The sequence below is a fragment of the Myxocyprinus asiaticus genome, chromosome 40 (genome assembly GCF_019703515.2).
Source record: "Myxocyprinus asiaticus isolate MX2 ecotype Aquarium Trade chromosome 40, UBuf_Myxa_2, whole genome shotgun sequence".
Taxonomy (NCBI): Eukaryota; Metazoa; Chordata; class Actinopteri; order Cypriniformes; family Catostomidae; genus Myxocyprinus; species Myxocyprinus asiaticus.
The window spans coordinates 14,733,066-14,754,533 of record NC_059383.1 but is presented as its reverse complement, the minus strand read 5'-3'; the positions used below and the strand labels follow the sequence as shown (position 1 = coordinate 14,754,533).

At 36.8% G+C, this 21,468-nt stretch overlaps 1 protein-coding gene across 1 annotated transcript in view; it reads right to left on the bottom strand.

Annotated features, from left to right (window-relative positions):
* The window catches only part of LOC127431249 (protein unc-119 homolog A-like), a 37,224-nt gene that overhangs the window by 2,037 nt on the left and 13,719 nt on the right, over positions 1-21,468 (bottom strand). The window contains exons 2-4 of the mRNA XM_051681600.1: positions 8,621-8,734; positions 7,950-8,049; positions 4,133-4,305 (exon numbers count right to left, since the gene is read on the bottom strand). Of these exons, the coding sequence (XP_051537560.1) occupies positions 4,133-4,305; positions 7,950-8,049; positions 8,621-8,734 (387 nt within the window). The remainder of the gene's footprint in view (positions 1-4,132; positions 4,306-7,949; positions 8,050-8,620; positions 8,735-21,468) is intronic.

Sequence of the window (21,468 nt, the reverse complement as noted above, 5' to 3'; positions counted from 1 at the left end):
CTTACCCACAATGCACTCTGAATTAGAGTGTGCAGCCAATGTACACTCGCCGACACTATTTTGCCCACAATCCATAACGGGGAGGACTGACATGCAGGGAGAGAGAGCGCAAGGGGGTAGCGAGAGAGACAAGGAGTGCGAGAGATGCCAGTTTACAGCTTCCTCAGTGCCAGCAATGTTTTATTTCAAGCTGGCCATAGTGTTTTACTTTTTGACATAATACTTGATAAAAAAAAAAAAATAATATAAAATATAGCGATCTAAAATAATACAGATAAATTGAACAACTTATGATTTATATAGAATATATTTGAAACGGTTCTATTTTTTGTTTTGCCATTAATGCCAAGTGATTTATTTCTTCAATTATTCATTATGATGACTGCACATGGTGCAAATTATTTAGATTTTCAGTTATCACATGTACGTATTCGTCTAACAATCAATGGATGTTGTTAATAACTTTAATGTATTACAGTCACATGAAGGTGCTATGCGCACATGCCCTCTCTTATCGCTGCTCAGAATGCTGCTGAGTTTGGATGGGAGAGTGTCAAGATGCTAAAAAAAAAAAAAATACAAATATATATATATATATTACACAATAATGTACGCTTGTACAAATGTTTTTATTCTTGTTGGCAGTTTTTAGCAGTATTATTTTAATCATTATGAAAATGTATATTAAACCTGACAAACAGAATGAAGATTTATTGTATATACACACACACACACACACACCATAAGAATAACAAGTGCTATTATTGTTGTTAATATGATTATTATTATCTTACATGTAAGATAAAAAGTATATGTGATGAAGTTGTTTCTGCATCATCTCCAGCGCTGCCCGGCATCTGCCAGTGGCACCCAGCTACAACTCCGGAGGTTGCTCAAATTTTTGCTGCGCCACGGAGCACTACTCACATATTTTCCATTAAATTCGACCCAAATCCTCATTATCAAAGGACATAGGTTATTTACTCTAGCATTATTCATTCTTGAAGCAGGGAAAAACCTTGGTAACTTTTGTGTGTACTGTCTGCCACCCGATGCGGTGCAGGTGGCAGGTGCAGTGCAGATACACACAAAAGTTACAAATGTTTTTGAACTTCAAGAATGAACAAAGAGATGTTGATGAGTTAGTTTGCAGTTAGTGTATGAAACTGGTGTAACTGCGCAAACTGAACGATTAGAAATGGCAAAGTTATGGAATTTCTATATCTGTAGCATTGAATGGGTTTAATTTCATTCAAGCTGTCAAACCGCACAAAGACATACTTGTTACTGAAAATACATTACGTAGGCTATATGAAAGATACATACACAATATATCATCCAGTGAGTAAATAATCTTTGTCCTTTGATAATTTGCGTTTAATTTAATGGAAAACTATGAGAGTTGCGCTCCATGGTGCGGCAGAAATTTGAGCAGCCTCCGGAGTCGTAGCTCGGCGCCGCCGATAGATGCTGAGCGGCGGCAGAGGTGTGCGTACCTTTATTGAAAACAATTGTTTCGAATTTTAGAACGCACCATGTTGTCCGCCAGATGCGTCCTGTGTGCGACCGCCTTAAATAAAACAAAAAACAAACAAAACACAAAACCCAACAACAAAAAGCGCACAATTCAAAAAGCAAACAAACTAAAAAAATGCAACTAACAAATTAAAAACCAAACAACATCTCCCCCCACCCAAACAAAAAAAACAAACAAAACAAAACATACACAATGCCGAACAAATTAATAAAATAAAAACAAAAAATACTCAGCCTCACTAATACATGCGCATGGCTGTAGCTGCTGTACTTTAGAGGTGATGAAATTAATGACGCAACTTATCCGAGAGGGTTGTACCATATAGGGTTGCTCTGATACCAACATTCTGACTTCGGTACCAGCCCCGGTACCTCGGTATCGATACTAACTCGATACTATAAATCAACAAATAAAAAGCCTCAGATTTTTGATGAAATTACACAGAAAATTACTTGAATTGCAAGAATTGCATGAAGTATCACAGATACAAATTATGCATTTTCCATTTGAATTTTTCGGGGTTCCATGTTAAATGTTTTAATTAAATGTTATTATCAAATTGTTTGATCAAATTGATACATACAGCTTTAATAATAATAATAAAAAAAAGCTAGCTCTTTTGTGTAGCATTTTAATTTACATAAAATTGCAATTTTATTTTTGGTAAATTAAAATGCTACACAACAGAGCTTGCTTCACAGTATTAATGAAAACATTAATAAAAATAAAAAAAATCATAATAATAAAAAAAAAAAAAAATCTGATTACCTGTGGCACAAGGCTGCTATGGCTGAATCACAACATGCTGATAAATAACTTGCATTTGTGCAGTTTTGGGTAAGTTACTCTAAAAAGTAATTACTAACTACTAATTACATCTTCTACAGTGTAATTCGATTACTGTACTAATTACTCTGTCTGAAATGTAATTGCATTACTTATTACGAATTACTTTCTAAAACCCTGATCAACCTCCACCAGATGAAAAATACAAGGATAGACACAAAACTGTTCTTTTAATTCTTTCAAATATATCACATAAAATCAAATAAATTATTCATGAACTGGCCAAAGAATTTAAGGGGGCTGCATTAAATTAGAAAACATATATTTTAACATTAGATGTTAAATTTAGATTTTAAATTCACTATTGTTTTATATAGAATTGTTCTATAGACTATAAAATATTTAATGCAATTATATCAGAAGTAACTGTAATTAAATTACTGAAAAATTAGGAGTAATCCCTTTACTTATTTTATATTATTTAAAATAATTATTTTATATAATTACAGTAATGAATTACTTAGTAATGCATTACACCCAACACTGTATTTGTAATATTGTTTATAGATAACAATAATGATAATAATAATATTTAAACAACCATTTAATATGATAGAATTGTTATTTTGAGTATTATTGCTACTTTTTGAATATTCAATTTTTATACAGTAGTTATATTTTTCTGTCTTCAATTTCATGCATCCAGTTGAAGAGCTTTCTTTTAAGAGACTTTTATTTTGACAGACCTTTGAGTTCTTCCTATTTTTGACAGGTTAGTTACATCAAGCTTCCCATTAATGCTGGGATAACAGCCGTTTATACTCTAAACGCACTGCATGAAAATTAAGCACCAGTAGTATGTGTTGCGTTTGTGACTGTGTGCGCGCGCGACTGTTTGTGTGTGTGAAGCAGATGACAGAGCAGAGGGGCACCTCTTGTTCATTCTGTAGCGTGCAGCACATGTGACTGTACAATATTTAATTAAATTACATCCTTCTACTGTTTATTGATCACAGTTGGCCATATTCAGAATTATTTATTTATTTATTTTTTAAATTGTCATTGATTTCATCTCAAAACTGTCACATCTCATTTAATTTAGCTAATTACAGCATACTGTAATATGGTACCGAAATTAGAAACATGATGATATTGTACCGTTTACATTTTTTTTGGTATTGTGATGCTTTTTAAGTACCGGTAAATTGTGCAACCCTAGTACCATGCAAACTGTATAACAGCTAAGCACAGCACACTGTCAACATGTTAAAGCACCATTGATAAAATAACAGAACTATAAATAAATACAAATTAATAAATGAAAACAAACAAAACACAAAACACAACAACAAAGCACAATTCAAAAAGCAAACAAAACCCAAACAAAAACTAACAAAACCCAAACAACTAACAAATTAAAAACTAAACAACCCCTCTAACTTCAACCTCACTAATCAACCATTGTGACCCTTATCTACCTTTTGAGCATGATGGCTTTGATGTGCCAAGAGCTCATGCCCTGACTGCTGCACTACAGCTCCAAAATAAACCCTTAATTTTAACTACATATTTTAAGATGTGTGCAAAAAGTGTTTTCAAAGATGTCTAGATTTAATTTCCTCTACATATTATTCTCCTGGAAATAAATGGGAATAGCAAATGAGCTGACAAACAACATCTGCAATACTCTTCATAGAAACACGCTTTAGATGATTACAACCTCTCAAAAAGGGGCTACACCTGACACCGCTTACAATTTCAGGGTTTATTGTTGGAAATTCCCAGCCCAATAAAGCTAATGACACTTACTGAGATCCTCAGAGAGTGGAGGGAACTCGTAGATGTGCTCGCAGGTGTTCTTGCTGCTGGGAATGCAGAAGCCAAACTCAAAGTCAAAGCTCTTCAGCAGCTGTTCACGGAAGTAGTGCCTCTCAATCATCCGGAAGTTATTGATAGGAATGTCCCCCACTGTGAATTCAACGCTACAGACGGAAAAACAAGGAAGAGAAGATTGGAAGGCTCTTCCAAATTCAAATGTGTGTTTTCATGGAAGCATATACACACAGTATATTTTTTTCCATAGTCCTTTCTCTTGGGCAGTTTAGATAACTGTTTGGCAGCCATTTCTACCAAAGCTTAAACTAAAGGTGTAGTTTACACAAAAATGGAAACGCCATCACTATTTTCTTGCCAACATGTCATCTAAACCCATCCTTTTCTCTTCTGTGGAACATGAAAGGTGAATTTAAGAAAATCCTGGTTGCTCTTTACCATATAATTTAAGTGAATGGCATCATAAAATGATCATTAAAAGTCTAAAAGACTATTGCGCCATTAAGTCTTCTGTCTGTTCCTTACACAAAGGTTAGTCATTATTCACTAAAAAATTTTGCCTCAGCTGTATCTCTTAAATCAAATATGGTGGCATTGAGATCAAAGATGTTTGGTCACAAGATTCAGGGTCAATGCTAGGGCTGAGTGTTAGTACAGATTTCCAATTCGTTTAGATTCATATTCACAAGTGATTCAATATCGATTCATATGGGCATATTTCAGTCATAACGTCCCTTTTACATATGAAAGAAATTCTCTCCCAGCTAATGCTGTTAATTATACAAGGGACATTCTAACTACAGTGCATTCAGAAAGTATTCAGTATTCTGTTATGTGCAGCCTTATGCTAAAATAGTTTAAATATTTTTTTCCCACATCAATCTACACTCCATACCCCATAATGACAACGGAAAAAACTGATTTTTGATAACTTTGCAAATTTATTAAAAAGAAAATCTGAAATATCACATTGACAAAAGAATTCAGATCCTTAACTCAGTACTTAGTTGAAGCACTTTTGGCAGCGATTACGGCCTCAAGTCTATTTGGGTTTGATGCGACAAGCTTTGCACACCTGGATTTGGGGGATTTTCTGCCATTCTTCTCGGCAGATCCTCTCAAGCCCTGTCCGGTTGGATGGGGACCGTCAGTGGACAGACATTTTCAGGTCTCTCCAGAGATGTTTGATTGGGTTCAAGTCTGGGCTCTGGCTGGGCCAATAAAGGACATTCACAGAGCTACTCTTACATTGTCTTGGCTGTGTGCTTAGGGTCATTGTCCTGTTGGAAGGTGAACCTTAGGCCCAGTCTGAGGTCCTGAGTGCTCTGGACCAGGTTTTCATTAAGGATATCTCTGTATTTTGCTGCGTTCAGCTTTCCTTCAACCCTGACAAGTCCCCCAGTTCCTGCAGCTGAAAAACATCCCCACAGCATGATGTTACCACCACCATGCTTCACCGTTGGGATGGTATTGCGCAGGTGATGAGCGGTGCCTGGTTTCCTCCAGACATGATGCTTGGAATTTAGGCCAAAAAGTTCAATCTTCGTTTCATCAGACAAGAGAATCATGTTTCTCACAGTCTGAGAGTCCTTTAGGTGCTTTTTGCAAATTCCAAACGGACTTTCACATGTCTTGCAATGAGGGGAGGCTTCCGTCTGGCCACTCTGCCATAAAGCCCAGATCGGTGGAGTGTTGCAGTGATGGTTGTCCTTCTGTAAGTTTCTCCCATCTCCATACATGATCTCTTGAGCTCAACCAGAGTGACCATCAGGTTCTAGGTGACAGGGCGGCCAGCTCTAGGAAGAGTCCTGGACTTCTTCCATTTAAGAATTATGGAGGCCACTGTGCTCTTGGGAACTTTTAATGCAGCCAAAAAAAATAAAAAATAAAATAAAATAAAATATTGTAGCCTTTGCTCAGATCTGTACCTTGACACAATCCTGTCTCTGAGCTCTACAGGCAGTTCCTTTGACCTCATGGCTTGGTTTTTGTCTGATATGCATTTTCAGCTGTGAGATCTTACATAAACAGGTGTGTGCCTTTCCAAATCATGTCCAATCAATGGAATTTGCCACAGGTGGACTCCAAACAAACTGTAGATACATCTCAAAGATGATTCAGAGAAATGATCCAGAGCTAAATCTCAAGTGTTATAGCAAAGGGTCTGAATACTTGTCAATGTGATATTTAAGTTATCAACGTTAGCAAAAATCTGTTTTTTTGCCTGGTCATTATGGGGTATGGAGTGAAGATTGATGTGAAAAAAATAATAATTTAAAACATTTGAGCATAAAGCCGCAACATAAAATGTTTCTGAATACACTTTAGGTAAATTAAGAAAATATTAATTTTGCTAGTTATATTTTATTAGTTTATCAATTTGGTCACATTTTAGCTTTTTAACAAATCCATGTATTCAATCAATTAATATGCTACTATATCACGTGTATATATTTTTTACATGTGTTTAATTTTATTTTTTGTACTATTTGCAAGTATTTACATTGATTTGTTGAACACCTGCTAAAACCAGTACTGTCTCTTTAAGAAAACCGGCATTTCTGTAAAGAGCATCTGTAAATGAGCGCATATAAACGAGAGAGACACGAATGGAATTACATAATGCCAAAAATGCTTTGCGTGATTAGAATTAAATGTTTCTTTGTTGTTTTTGATCAACAACTGACTATAAAAGAACAGAAAATGTATTAAGAGACATTGTTCAATGACAAATGGGTTGTGTGGATCTTGTCTTTGGACACACATTACACAGAACAACGTTTACTCTCAACATGCAGTGAAAGGATCTCACTGCTGAATACTCCACCACTATACTGTACAATTACTGGTCAGTGAAATATGAACATTTACCCTCCAGTAGCCAAAAATATAAATTTTTAGTCGTGTAGCACGAGTGATTTTCTCTCATTGTAGTAGTGGGCTGCACAGAGTAAAATATTGAGTTTGGGATTTACGAATCAAGATCTAGAAAGTTCAAATGAAGATCACAATGCATCGGAAAAATAAAAATATTTTTACCTACCCCAGTCAATGCTGTTAAATGGCATCACACAAAGCTGTCATATGGCTTCAGAAGACTTTGAATATAGCACACAAGTTATATGTACAACTTTAATGGTGCCTTTTCTTTGTAATTTTGAGGCTTGGCAGACCCAGTTCCTATTTGCTGTCATAATATGGAAAAGAGCAGCTAGGATATTTTTCAAAAGATTCTCCTTTTGTGTTCCAGAACGCAAGTCATTTGGGTTTAAAACAACAGGAGGGTGAGCACACGATTTTTCATTTCTAAGTGAACTTTTTTTTTAGCATAACTATTTAGCATTTAATTCTGCCAAGTATCATGTGAACTGCAATCATGATGTATAATGAGAAGCTTATTGCATATATCTCTATATTCTGCCCTTTAGCATGATGATTAGATTCACTCAATAGCTTTAGTTTAAAAAAAATTATTTAGATTATTTTTTCTCGCCTCAATAAGCAAAAGACTATTCTACTGGAAAATAATACTGCTCAACTAATGAGTATCAGCTGTCTGTCCTTATATTCGCTACTATTTCTAATCTCTTTGCGATAAAGAACAACATGATATGACTTGACAACAGTGGTAACACTTTGTGCAATATTCATATTCCACAAGGACTCATTTTAGCAACTTCACTCTACTGTTAGAAATTTTAAACAATTTAAATTAAAGACAAATCAAAATGAAATGGCTGTATAGATGCATTAAAGGCAACACATTCCCTCACTGATTTAAGATTGTACTTACGTGGCTCCTACTTGACGTAGCCGTAAGAAAGCCGGCGTGAACTGATATCGTACAAATCGCCCAGCATTTGGATCAACATCTCTTTTATCCCCACCTTTATCTAAAAAAGGTAAACATCACAAGAATTATACTGATTACATCATTGAGGTGTATGTGCCTGATCAGAATTAATATCACATTTAAAGAGGACATTTTCATGCGTTTCATCATGTAAAAACAAATAAATTATAGGGAAGAACAAATGCTTACAAATTATGACCACTGTATCTAAAAGGGAAGTTAGCCTGAAACATTTTTTTAAGTCAAATGCCAAAATCTTTTGCCAGAAACATGAGGGCGAGCACTGCCTATAATATAAACCTCAAGGCAACAGACGCCTTTGTACGGAAAAAAGACATTTGATATCATAGCATATCACATACCACTTCAATACCACATTACTAATTCATCATATTTGTGACCACACACTCAAACATGGATTGTTTTTCTTTGTAGGGTGAAGTTTGGACACGTTTCTAGTGGTACTAAGCTTATGAGTATGCTTTCTAAACTTTAAAATGTTTGATTGTGCACACATCGCAAATGACTGTAAGCAATAACCACAGCACTTGTTGGAAGTGGAGGAGGAAGAGCTGTGTAACAGGGTCATAATAACCAGTGTTCACACTCACCTGTGGCTGGAGGTTTGGTGATCTCAAACAGCACTGTCCCTGTCTCCATGTCCCTGATCTTGAACCTCGTGAAGTCAATATTGTACACATTGTCTTCTGGACCGCATAGGTAGTCTGTGGAAAAAAAAAAAAGAAACAAATTTAGCTACATTAAGAAATGTAGTTTTTTTTTTTTTACCATAACTTACGTGATGATTAATCATCTGTGGTTTGCTTATCCAGATGATTCTCACAAAACCTTTCAAGAAAATGTCCTGGTCCTATTTTACACCAAAATTAAAAGAATGATTTCATGAAAAGTCTATGGAAGAAATTAATGAAAAATTACTTCCGGAACCCAGGTGGTTTAAAAAGTGGGCCAGCACGGTTGCGCTGTATAAGAACTGAGGGGTAAAATGTGCTTAACTGTACTGTAAATAATGTCACAATGCAGAAAATCTTAATGGTTTTAAATGTAGCAAAAAAACATTTTATGCAAAATACAATTTCATCTTTTTTTATTATTATTAATTTGGGGTTAATAACATAGACCTTTTCAGCATCTTTGATTTTTGACAGGAATAAAAACAAAGGCTATGAGGGATAGATTTACAGTCTCTTCAATGAAATGCACTGTAAAAAGCTGCTTTAAGCTGCTAAATCACATCTAATTTTCCACAACTCGTGTTGTCTGGAGTTTTTTTTTTGTCCACTGAAATTTCTTGGAAAGAAATTTCAATATTTTAATCAACAGAATGGTCCAAAAACACTTTAAACAACTGGACAACCCAGTGAAGGGGCTCACATCTCTCTCTCACAGCCTCATTGTAATTCTCCTCAAAAATCAAAGATGGCGCTGCTGTACATAAGGTCTATGACCAGGACATTTCCTTGACAGGTTTCATGAGAATCACCCATCCGTTTAGTATAATGTAAACAGCACGCATGCAAGCAAGCAGGACTTCACAAATAGGTCCAAAATTATATTATAGTTGTTTTCACATGCATTATAGACCTCACTGGATACAATAAACATTTAAGATTTAATTTTGCTGCTGCTTGGACATCAGTGCTAAAAGCACAAAAGGGTAAAAAGTAAAATTGTAACAGCATTTCACATTTTCAATAAGGCATGCAAAATACTACAAACTAGCACGATACCACCATTAGAAGGACTATTTTTGTGCACACTTGGCTCAAAATAAAGGCCAAAGTATATATGACAAAGTATAAGTGGCAATAAAGAGTCAAATTCCATTACGTCTCGCACGTAGTGCATGTGACGCTAATTTAGTCCATCAGCACAGTATGTAGACTCTAAACTTACTGAATTAAATTTAGTTTAAATGTAGTAAAAATGTAGAAAATGTGCAAGGACATATTGCGATTTCAATTCAATCATGATTAAATGTGCAGGCTTAACGTAAAGTCAGAGAAAATTCTAGCAGATTACACAAGACTTAGCCAGGTGATTACATATGTCCTTACATATTAACTTTCACCTTAGTTCTTACCATTAAGACCCAAACAGAATTTCATAACAGATCAAAGCTGTTTTTGTTTTCCATAAAATCCTTCCATTTAGCCTCTGGGTAAACATACTACTTGTGAAACCTCTCATTCAATGCTCGTTTACAATGGTGATGACTTTATTTTAGTGATTGTTACCAACCTTGCCTTAGACGTGACAGTACATGATTCTAAATAAGCATTCACAGCACTGTTACCAAACACCAAAGCAATCCTTTCCTTTTAGCAGCAGCTGAATCTACAACCAAATATTTGATTTAATAAAAGTCCATTACTACTTCCATCAACCAGTGACCCTCCTTAAGATACTAAAAATTAAGATCTTAACATTACATTAAGAAAAACATGTGCTTGCCTGTGCACAGCTTGCCAGGTGGTTGCCAGAGCATTGCTATGTGGTTGCTAAGGTGTTCCGAGATGTTTATAGACGATTTCAAAGGTTATTCATAAGTTTAAGGAAGTGAAGTCTTTGTCCCTTGAACAATTATAAGTAGTTGTCAAATTCATTCAAAACAACAGCAGGAGGCAATTCATTCATAGTGACTTTAACGTTACCAACGTTAATACAAAAGTAATGGAATGTCATTCAAATTTGGACCATATTGTTCAGTGGCTGGATGCTCCCTGGATGCCTGGAACTATCGGACATTTAAGTGTTTAGCTCTGTGAAAAAACAAATGGATGCATGAACCGCTGCAATGAAGTGAGACGGCTGGATACGTACTAAGTATTTCTTTTTCAGAGAGTATTTTCAGAGTATTTCTTTAAGGGCTCTAAAAGTGACTATAGATCACCCCTATAAAATAGAATGAAGCTGCATAAGTCATTTACCAGACTTATTATGCTTTTCTTTATTATTTGGTCCAAGTCATTAATTTTTATTTATTAAATCTTAGTTTTATAATGAAATAAATTAATATGGTGGCACAATTATATTTTTGTCTACAAAACTAATTTCAAACATTTAAGCATACGCCTTCAGATCAAAAGATTTTTAAGATCATGAGAAACATTTCATTCAAGTGTTTCAAAACATTTGACAGGTAGAGAGTGTGTGTGTGTGTGTGTATGTGTATATATACACACACACACACACACACACACACACACACACACACACACACACACACACACAAACTTGAAGTCAGAAGTTTACATACACCTTAGCCAAATACATTTAAACACAGTTTATCACAATTCCTGACATTTAATCGTAGAAAACATTCCCTGTCTTAGGTCAGTTAGGATCACTACATTATTTTAAGAATGTAAAATGTCAGAATAATAGTAGAGAGAATGATTTATTTCAGATTTTATTTCTTTCATCACATTCCCAGTGGGTCAGAAGTTTACATACACTTTGTTAGTATTTGGTAGCATTGCCTTTAAATTGTTTAACTTGGGTCAAATGTTTTGGGTAGCCTTCCACAAGCTTCTCACAATAAGTTGCTGGAATTTTGGCCCATTCCTCCAGACAGAACTGGTATAACTGAGTCAGGTTTGTAGGCCTCCTTGCATTTTCAGTTCTGCCCACAAATTTTCTATCGGATTGAGGTCAGGGCTTTGTGAGGGCCACTCCAATACCTTGACTGTGTTGTCTTTAAGCCATTTTGCCACAACTTTGGAGGTATGCTGGGGGTCATTGTCCATTTGCAATGGAGCTTTAACTTCCTTGGTGATGTCTTGAGATGTTGCTTCAATATATCCACATAATTTTCCTTCCTCATGATGCCATCTATTTTGTGAAGTGCACCAGTCCCTCCTGCAGCAAAGCACCCACACAACATCATGCTGCCACCCCCATGCTTCACGGTTGGGATGGTGTTCTTCGGCTTGCAAGCCTGACCCTTTTTCCTCCAAACATAATGATGGTCATTATGGCCAAACAGTTCAAGATTTGTTTCATCAGACCAGAGGACATTTCTCCAGAAAGTAAGATCTTTGTCCCCATGTGTGGACAAACTGTAGTCTGGGATTTTATGGCAGTTTGAGCAGTGGCTTCTTCCTAGCTGAGCAGCCTTTCCGGTTATGTCGATAAAGGACTTGTTTTACTGTGGATATAGATACTTGTCTACCCCTTTCCAGCAGCATCTTCACAAGGTCCTTTGCTGTTGTTCTGGGATTTATTTGCACCTTTCGCACCAAACTACGTTCATCTCTAGGAGACAAAAATTAGTCTCCTTCCTGAGCGGTGTGATGGCTGCGTGGACTGAACCTGCAGAGTTGCATTCACAGTGCATGTTAACCACGAACTGGTCCGTGGAGATAAAGCGAACTAAACTCACAGCACCTCCTGAGATGATCAGAGATTATTTGCAGAATTTTCATAGATGACCTTATTCTTGCAAACAGTTTAAAAAAAAAAAAAGTGTGTGAAAACTGTTTACATGCACTTGTTCCACGAGACAGATTCATGCTGTACGCCTCTGAACAAACAACAAATCAGACACAAGAATTGATGGCTTTTATTTTGTCGATTCTTAAAAATATAATAAAATGTGTTTCTTCAAGCACGTATGTATGCGTTACCCTATTGCGGGTAGATGAGAAAAATTACTCGTGCATGAAATACATTTGGACGAGGAGCTTGCAAACTGGATTCGGCCTCGTCACATTGGCCGGGTGGCAGGTGCTAGTTTCACACCCTGGACACTGTTTAATATATTTGCCGACTTCCCAGATCCATGGTTTTTCCATTTCCAGATATTGTTGATCATCATCTTTCAACTGAGTGTCGCAATCGGCATAGGGATCTTTGTAAGATTTTGTCGATATCCGATAACATTGTCCTATCGCCCAGCCCTAACATTCAGTATCAACAACTTGATAAATCACTTCAGGTAAACATTTGATGTTCTTTGAGAAAATGTGTTGACTCAAAGTCTCATTTAAATGATCCAGTAATGTTTTCCCCAGTTTATTTTCAGTTTTTGCACATATCTTTTTTGTTCTGTTTTAGCTAGACTCTGAAAGTATGCAAGAGTCATTTTAATTTGACAGTTCAGGGTTATGATAATTCTGCTACCGGAAATGCTTCAGGACCAGACTTGCGCAGTAGTGTTCTAATTCCATTGTTATTGTTCCATTGTTGTAGGTGGTTACTTGGGTGTTCTGGGTGATTGCTAGATGTTGGCCAAAGTTAAAAGGGCCCACCCTAAAGTCTCTATGATATTTTGACATTTACATTGGAGGGACCCGAGCCATATATCAGTCTATGGTATTTTGAAATAAACTGTTTTATCGTACGTCAAGCGAAAACTGCAAGTCTGATCGCTTAGGAAAAACACAATAGCGCATCTCTCCTTAAGCAGCATTTGAGGTATAATTCTCATCCGCAGCATTAACATCTGCTAAAAATGTCATTCTAAGGTCAGGATGTGTCTCTTTCAGTAGGGACCTAAGCATACACTATAAACAAACATGGACTTACAGTGCACACTATTTTTGCTTCGGTAATCCTGCAACCAGAAGTGACAGTGCCAATTAGTGTTTGCTGCTCTCTAGGCAGTCACTGTGGGTATATTTTGTGAGATGTACCCATAAATTGTACAGATCGGAATTCTGACTCATTCTGAGGCAGTTCATTAGCAGTTCAGCGTGACTGTTTCTGTGGGTTGTTATTTGACAAATAAAATTACATCCTGCTTAAAGAATTCGATGCAAACAGATGCTATTAAACATTAGCCATTTAATTCCATGATTCCGTCATCACATCCCGCCTTTTGTTATACACAGAGCAACAGTAATCAATTAGTATTTTAGAGCAAGAACTGTGATTCATAGTTGGCAGTTCAAACAAACTTGAGTGTATTTAAAGCTGTATTCAGCTCCATCTTGAATACAGTAATCAACACCGTCTCCTGACAAATTCTATATTAATCCACCTCTAAATAAACACCAGCTGAACTGGTCTGGACCGATATAAAATAATGTCTGAGAGGGACCAAACATATTTAAACATACAGCATTTAGCTTAGCAGTAAAATACAAGGACAAACAATACCAGTGAATGAAAACATCACATGAAATTCATTTCAATTGCAAATGAGCTCTTTGAGATGCAGTCGTTGGCACTTAATATTCAGAGTTGTTTTATCATCTGATTTCCAGAGCACACACTGGGGAACGATCTGTGACATTAGGGTTGAACAATGTTATTTCAGATTCAAAATAAAGCCCGTTGATGTGCATGCCCCCCCTCCCAGAACTGATGTCACTTTGCTTAAATTAGTTCACATATACTATATAGTCTAGTCAAAAAAAAAAAAAAAAAAAAAGAATTTAATTATTTTGACACATTATAAAGATGTATAATTTGTCAACATTATGAACAATTTTGAACAGCACACTATATAGTAAATGTGAACTCATTTAAGCAAAGTAAAGTCAAACCTATGGGTGGGGTCAATGAGCATCAACAGGTTTTAAGCTACAATTCTAATTTTGTGTCTCACATTGCGATCACACATCATTGCACGAAAAACACCTTTCTGTATTAAATACAATTGATAGCCTAATAATTGTTTACTGAACCATCAATGATGTAGTTAATAAGGATGTTACATTAGGGGTGTGTGTGCGGGGATTGCTGGAGATGCAGTTCCAATTCAGACCAACATGATCACACTGGATGTCGACATGTTGATACCAAATTTTCCAGTACCCTGACATCTACCCCATTCTACAGAGTTACTGACAAGTGGCATCTCCCATCAGAAATTTCTGCATCAGTTCAAGTACATTTACCTTTTCCTGTGGTGCAACTTAATGTGTGCTGGTTCAGCAGCATCACATCATTGTACTACATCGACAACCTAAAACAACATGCTTTAAAACTCGCTTTTGTCACCCTTCTGTGGACATTTCACCCAGTATAACAATTCTTGATTTTTAAAGAACTAAACTGAGGTAGTTGTCCAAAACATCCTGCAGTTTTCTCTAACCTAATCTTTAAATGCCCACTTACTCCCCAGCTAGGGTCCCCCATTTCCACCAATGTGAAAACCACTACTATCTGGGAATACTGATACTGCACATACAACTGTAATGAATGAAAAACACTGTGGTATTACTGTTATTATGAAGCTTGAGTCTGGGGTAGGATACTGTGGCAGCAGTGCAACACCATTTTAGCATACAACTGTCTATTGAAACGTAACAGAAATTACACACTTCACCTTTAAAAGAATCATAGCTGAAGGAAACCAGTCTTGAACTCCAAAACAGCAAGATTATGATCAAATAACATTTCCAATCAACAATAAAATCAAATAATTGTAGTTAATTAGCTCAATTGAAATTTCTCCCATTCATGTGTATACGAGTAACCCATCTCATCCTTATGTCTCTGGAAATAGTCGGAGGGATGGACCATTCCCATAGTCACATGCCACAATTTAGCCCCTCGTTTTTGGACTCCCGGTACATGTGCTCCTCTTGGATCCCAGGCTCCAGATTAGATCCTAAGCGGTTTAAGGCATCTCAGCATTGCAGTGGTGGATTGGTAGGCGAGCAGTGGATTTAGAGTAAAGAAAGCTTCCGGGTACCTCTCTCTCTGTGATGTAACTGCAACTTTGACCAAGCACAGCCTGCAATTAGACCTTTCCCACCCATAGCTGGTTTTGTTACGGCATCACTCTCACACGGCACACGAAAGCAGGTTATGACTCTGAAAAACAATCTGGCTAATCCAGAATGCATAAGACGGCTCTCTAGCTAAATACAGTATGTTGGTTATTGGAGAGCTAGCACTCTATTCATAATATTATTTGAGAGCTATGCCTCATTTTAAATGAATAATGTCTTAATTGACCCTTCGCTAAGCTCCCCCCTTGGTTATGGTTGCACACTCCGACAAGCTCTGCAGAAATCGCCATAGGAATGAATGGGAAATTGCAGTGAACGGCACTGTTTTTGGCAAAATATTCTCATAAATAGAATGAATATTCTTTTTTGTACAAGAAATTGCTAAATTACACAGTAATTTGATTGCAAACTGTGAATCAGTATTGAGGCAAATGATCACAGTCACATAAAAAGAGAAAAGAGTCATTTGATGGCGATTACACACCTGTTAACATCAGCATTAGTGAACAGAACAGCTAATAACGTCTCATAACACAATATAATGCAGTGAACTCTATTTACTATCACCTTTACTATGACCTGAATCAAAACATAAATAAATTAACAAAGGGATAGTTCACCCAAAAATGAAAATTCTCATCATTTACTCACCCTTATTCCATCCCAGATGTGTATGACTTTTTCATCTGCCGAGCAAAAATGAAGACTTTTAGATGAATTTCTCAGCTCTTTTAGTCCAGACAATGCAAGTGAAAGGGTGCCAAAATGAAGCTCCAAACATCATATAAATCAGCATAAAAGTAATCCATCAATTTCCAGTGATCAATATCTTCAGAAGCGATATGATGATTGGTGTGGGTGAGAAACAGATCATTCACATTCTTCTTCTGTTTTTGGCGATTCACATTCTTAATGCATAACACCCCCTACTGGGCAGGGAGAAGAATTAAGCAAAAAATGACTTAAATATTGATCTTTCTCACCCACACCTATTATATCGCTTCAGAAGATAGGGATTAAAACACTGGAGTCATGGATTACTTTTATGATGCCTTTGTGCTTTTTGGAGCATCAACATTTTGGCACCCATTCACTTGCATTGTATGGATCTACAGAGCTGAATTATTCTTCCAAGTATCTTAATTTGTGTTCTGCTGAAGAAAGTCATTCACATCTGGTATGGTATGAAAGTGAGAAAATTATGATAGAGTTTTCATTTTTGGGTGAACTATAACTTTAATTTACCTTGGAGCAAATGTAGCTGTCCTCGATGTTATACATGCTCACTTGGGTATGAGAAATGACACCGTTCAATCCATAGCATGCTCTTCTCAAGATTTATTTAAAAAAAAACAAAAACACTGCGTATCCTCTCTAGGTACCTCGTGTCACTATTACAAGTGACCCAGCAACAACGCATTTCAAATTTCTGATCATTTTGAAAAATTCTGCTTAAAACTACTCGCACAAATTACTCCCATAGGCTCTTATTGGAAAATAGCAACTGTTGCCGGCTGCCATTTCACTGACATGCGTTTGCTAAGACAGTTAGATGGTTTTAAGGCGTGGCTTAGTGAAGGGTCAATTCTGTCTGTTCTTCACACAAAGACATCATATGGCTTCAGAAGACTTGTAATATAGTGGATATATGGACTACTTTTATTTAGCTGTTATGGTACGTTTCTTGTCCATTTTGGAGCTTGACAGCCTTTGGTCACTCATGGATTGTTACAACCGTACACAGCCTTTTGCAAGCAGGTCAAAGGTCAAACATGACATTGGACAAAAGTCAGAGGCTATTATGGCAAGATTGTTAGAAAATCTCTCAATAGTAATAATACCAAGTCTGTATTTTCCCACTTTTCAAAAGAATGGCAAATAGACATAGCAAACATACAGGCACATAGTGAACACACAGACAAACAAACACTTGGGGTTTTATATTCATTCACTGGGAGAGGTTTACAATAACTGACTCACCTTAAACCCATTAAATAATCTGTGCTGTGAATGACAGCGATACTAATAAGGATTATTGCTGCAATGTAATTCCTCAGTATCAGCTACAAAAGAACTGACACCTTTAGAGGAGCACGATGAATTAATTTGTGAACATCAACCGCTGTTCACTCACCACAAATAAAGCATCATACAAATCATTTCTCCACCCCGTCACTCCATCTGGCTATTCAACTACGCCAACTTTTTGTGCAAGAGAGACAGAGTGATGAAAAGTGTCTGTGTGAGTGTGTAGCAGTAGGGCCAGGCGATATGATGCCATATATCATGGCGGCCATATAAAGTGTCAATCAACAGAGATTTATTGTGTACATCGTGATGTAAATATCCATGTGCACAACGCAAGTGTATCTATCAGTGGGCACTCTTCACGCGAGACTGAAACCAGGCTTGAACGGAGAATGAGTTGCGGCCGGAAAAATGCGCTGGTTTAACGGCAGATTGACTAAAAGGAATTATGAAGATCAGGCAATGGCGCAGACAAGCCCACAAACTCGTTACTGATTCTTTGCAATTCTGAATTTGCGGGCAGAATCGGAGCGCTCTATAGCGGAGGATGCAGCAGTCCAACGTGTTTTGACACACTCTGCCAGGACAGTGTCACTATGATCCAGACAGCTGGATCATCTCTTTAACATGCCGAGATGCACTTGACTACACTGCACATCTGTACTCTTCCATCATGATGAATTTTTGCTGATACGATCAATAGAAGTCAAGAAAATTAAGGGGAGATTGTTGTTAAAACAGGTGTGACATCTGTGGTGTAGGTTCACACAAACTGACACAGATTAGAAAAAATGTATCTGCAAACAGCGCCACACGACGATAATCACTTGTGGTAAAACAATCTGTTTTACCACCTCAAAATGAAGCACGTTAAAGAACGTTATGAGAGCAAAAAGATACGGTCCGCATTAACTGTCATTTGTTTTGCAAGAAGTGTTTAAATATATTTAGACATTTATTTTCTGCAAGACGTGTTGTTTTTGCTGTGTATTTTATTTTTACTAAAATTATGTAATCTTTGGTTTGAAAAGATGTTGAGTTTCTTGAGGAAAGATTATAATAATATTGTTCAACAACATACACCGAAATGTGGCATAATGTGAAATTGAGTAATATGGTAAGGTTGATATAAAACCAGTGTTTATTTTAATTTCAACTTTGACTGTTTGTCAAGTTCTAAATGAGGAGAAAATTGTATAAGTGGAAGTAGTTTTTATTTAAAAAGTATTTATTTCACTGACTAGATCTTCCAAAAATAGGCATGAAAATATGGTTGTGTAAACCGATTTTTATTGGTTTTCCAGAAAGAAAAAAAAATTACTATCACAATATATATCGTTATTGTGATATAAAATTCCTCACATTGTGAAATAAGATTTTGGTCATATCGCCCACCCCTAAGAAGCAGTATATTAATAAGGGGTGGAGTGTAATCCGCTCTTGGGCAGATGGCCCAGAACAGTGAGGTAATGCACAGAGTAGCAGGTGTGTGTCTATGAGTTGGGAATGAGCCAGTGTCACACTAGCATGTCACACGGTGCATGGCAGAGACAGAATGTTCCGGAAGAGTTCTACTCAACAGCTCCTGTAAGCTACACTTCAAATGTCTTCTTTTCTACAAATGTAGCCAACATTTTGTCAGGGTCATGGCCTTGGGGTTAGTGCATGTTGTCTGGCACATTGTTGCTCATGCAAGCAATGCAAGTTTGAATCTCACAATTCCTTCTGGTCCCCCCGATCACAATCACTCTCTCCTATCTTTACTGTACTGTTTATAAGTGACTGAACAAAAGGGCTATAAATATGTAAATAAAACCAACAATTTATTATTGCCATAACACAGATCCTATGAAAAATGTATGCCTTATGCTAATGAACCAACCAAGCAACCAACCAAATAAATAATAATTTAACCAACTAAATAACCAGCCAAATAAACAAGCGACACATAATCAAGCAAACTAATCAGCTAACTACAGCTGAAGTCAGAAGTTTACATACACTTGGGTTGAAGTCATTAAAACTCATTTTTTAACCACTCCACAAATTTCATATTAGCAAACTATAGTTTTGTCAAGTCGTTTGGGACATCTACTTTGTGCATGATGAGTAATTTTTCCAAATTACAAACAATTGTTTACAGACAGATAGTTTCAATTTAATTGACTATCACAAATTCCAGTGGGTCAGAAGTTTACATACACTAAGATAACTGTGCCTTTAAGCAGCTTGGAAAATTCCAGAAAATGATGTCAAGCCTTTAGACAATTAGATTCTGATAGGTGGTGTACTGAATTGGAGGTGTACCTGTGGATGTATTTTAAGGCCAACCTTCAAACTCAGTGCCTCTTTGCTTGACATCATGGGAAAATCAAAAGCCCTCAGGAAAAAAAATAAATTGTGGACCTCCACAAGTCTGGTTCGTCCTTGGGAGCAATTTCCAAACGCATGAAGCTACCACGTTCATCTGTATAAACAATAGTACGCAAGTATAAACACCATGGGACCACGTAGCCATCATACCGCTCAGGAAGGAGACACATTCTGTCTCCTAGAGATGAACGTAGTTTGGTGCAAAAAGTGCAAATCAATCCCAGAACAACAGCAAAGGACCCTGTGAAGATGCTGGAGGAAACAGGTAGACAAGTATCTATATTCACAGTAGAAACAAGTCCTATATCGACATGACCTGAAAGGCTGCTCAGCAAGGAAGAAGCCACTACTCCAAAACTGCCATAAAAAAAAGCCAGACTACAGTTTGCCAGAGCACATGGGACAAAGATGTAACTTTTTGGAGAAATTTCATCTGGTCTGATGAATTATTTTATTTTTTTTGGCCATAATAACCATCATTATGTTTGGAGGATAAAAGGTGAGGCTTGCAAGCCGAAGATCACCATCCCAACCGTGAAGCATTGGGGTGGCAGCATCATGTTGTGGGGGTGCTTTGCTGCAGGAGGGACTGTTGCACTTCACAAAATAGATGGCATCATGGAGGAAGGAATATTGTGGATATATTGAAGCAACATCTCAAGACATCAGCCAGGAAGTTAAAGCTTGGTCGCAGATGGGTCTTCCATATGGACAATGACCCCAAGCATACCTCCAAAGTTGTGGAAAAATGGCTTAAGGACAACAAAGTCAAGTTACTGGAGTGGCCATCACAAAGCCCTGACCTCAATCTGATAGAAAATGTGTGGGCAGAACTGAAAAAGTGTGTATGAGCAAGGAGGTCTACAAACCTGTATCAGTTACACCAGTTCTGTCTGGAGGAATGGGCCAAAATTCCAGCAACTTGTGAAAAGCTTGTGGAAGGCTACCCAAAACATTTGACCCAAGTTAAACAATTTAAAGGCAATGCTGCCAAATACTAACAAAGTGTGTGTAAACATCTGACACACTGGGAATGTGAAGAAATAAAATCTGAAATAAATCATTCTCTCTACTATTATTCTGATATTTTACGTTCTTAAAATAAAGTAGTGATCCTAACTGACCTAAGACAGGGAACGTTCTCGACGAATAAATGTCAGGAATTGTGAAAAAATTAGTTTGTATTTGGCTAAGGTGTTTGTAAACTTCTGACTTCAACCATAACTAACCAACTATTCATCCAAGTAACTAACCAACCAACTCAATTAGTTTTCCAGTTCTGGTAAATCAAGGGATTGTGAAAATTTAAAATGTTATTAAAATAGGCACATAAAATAAATAGAGATGTAAGA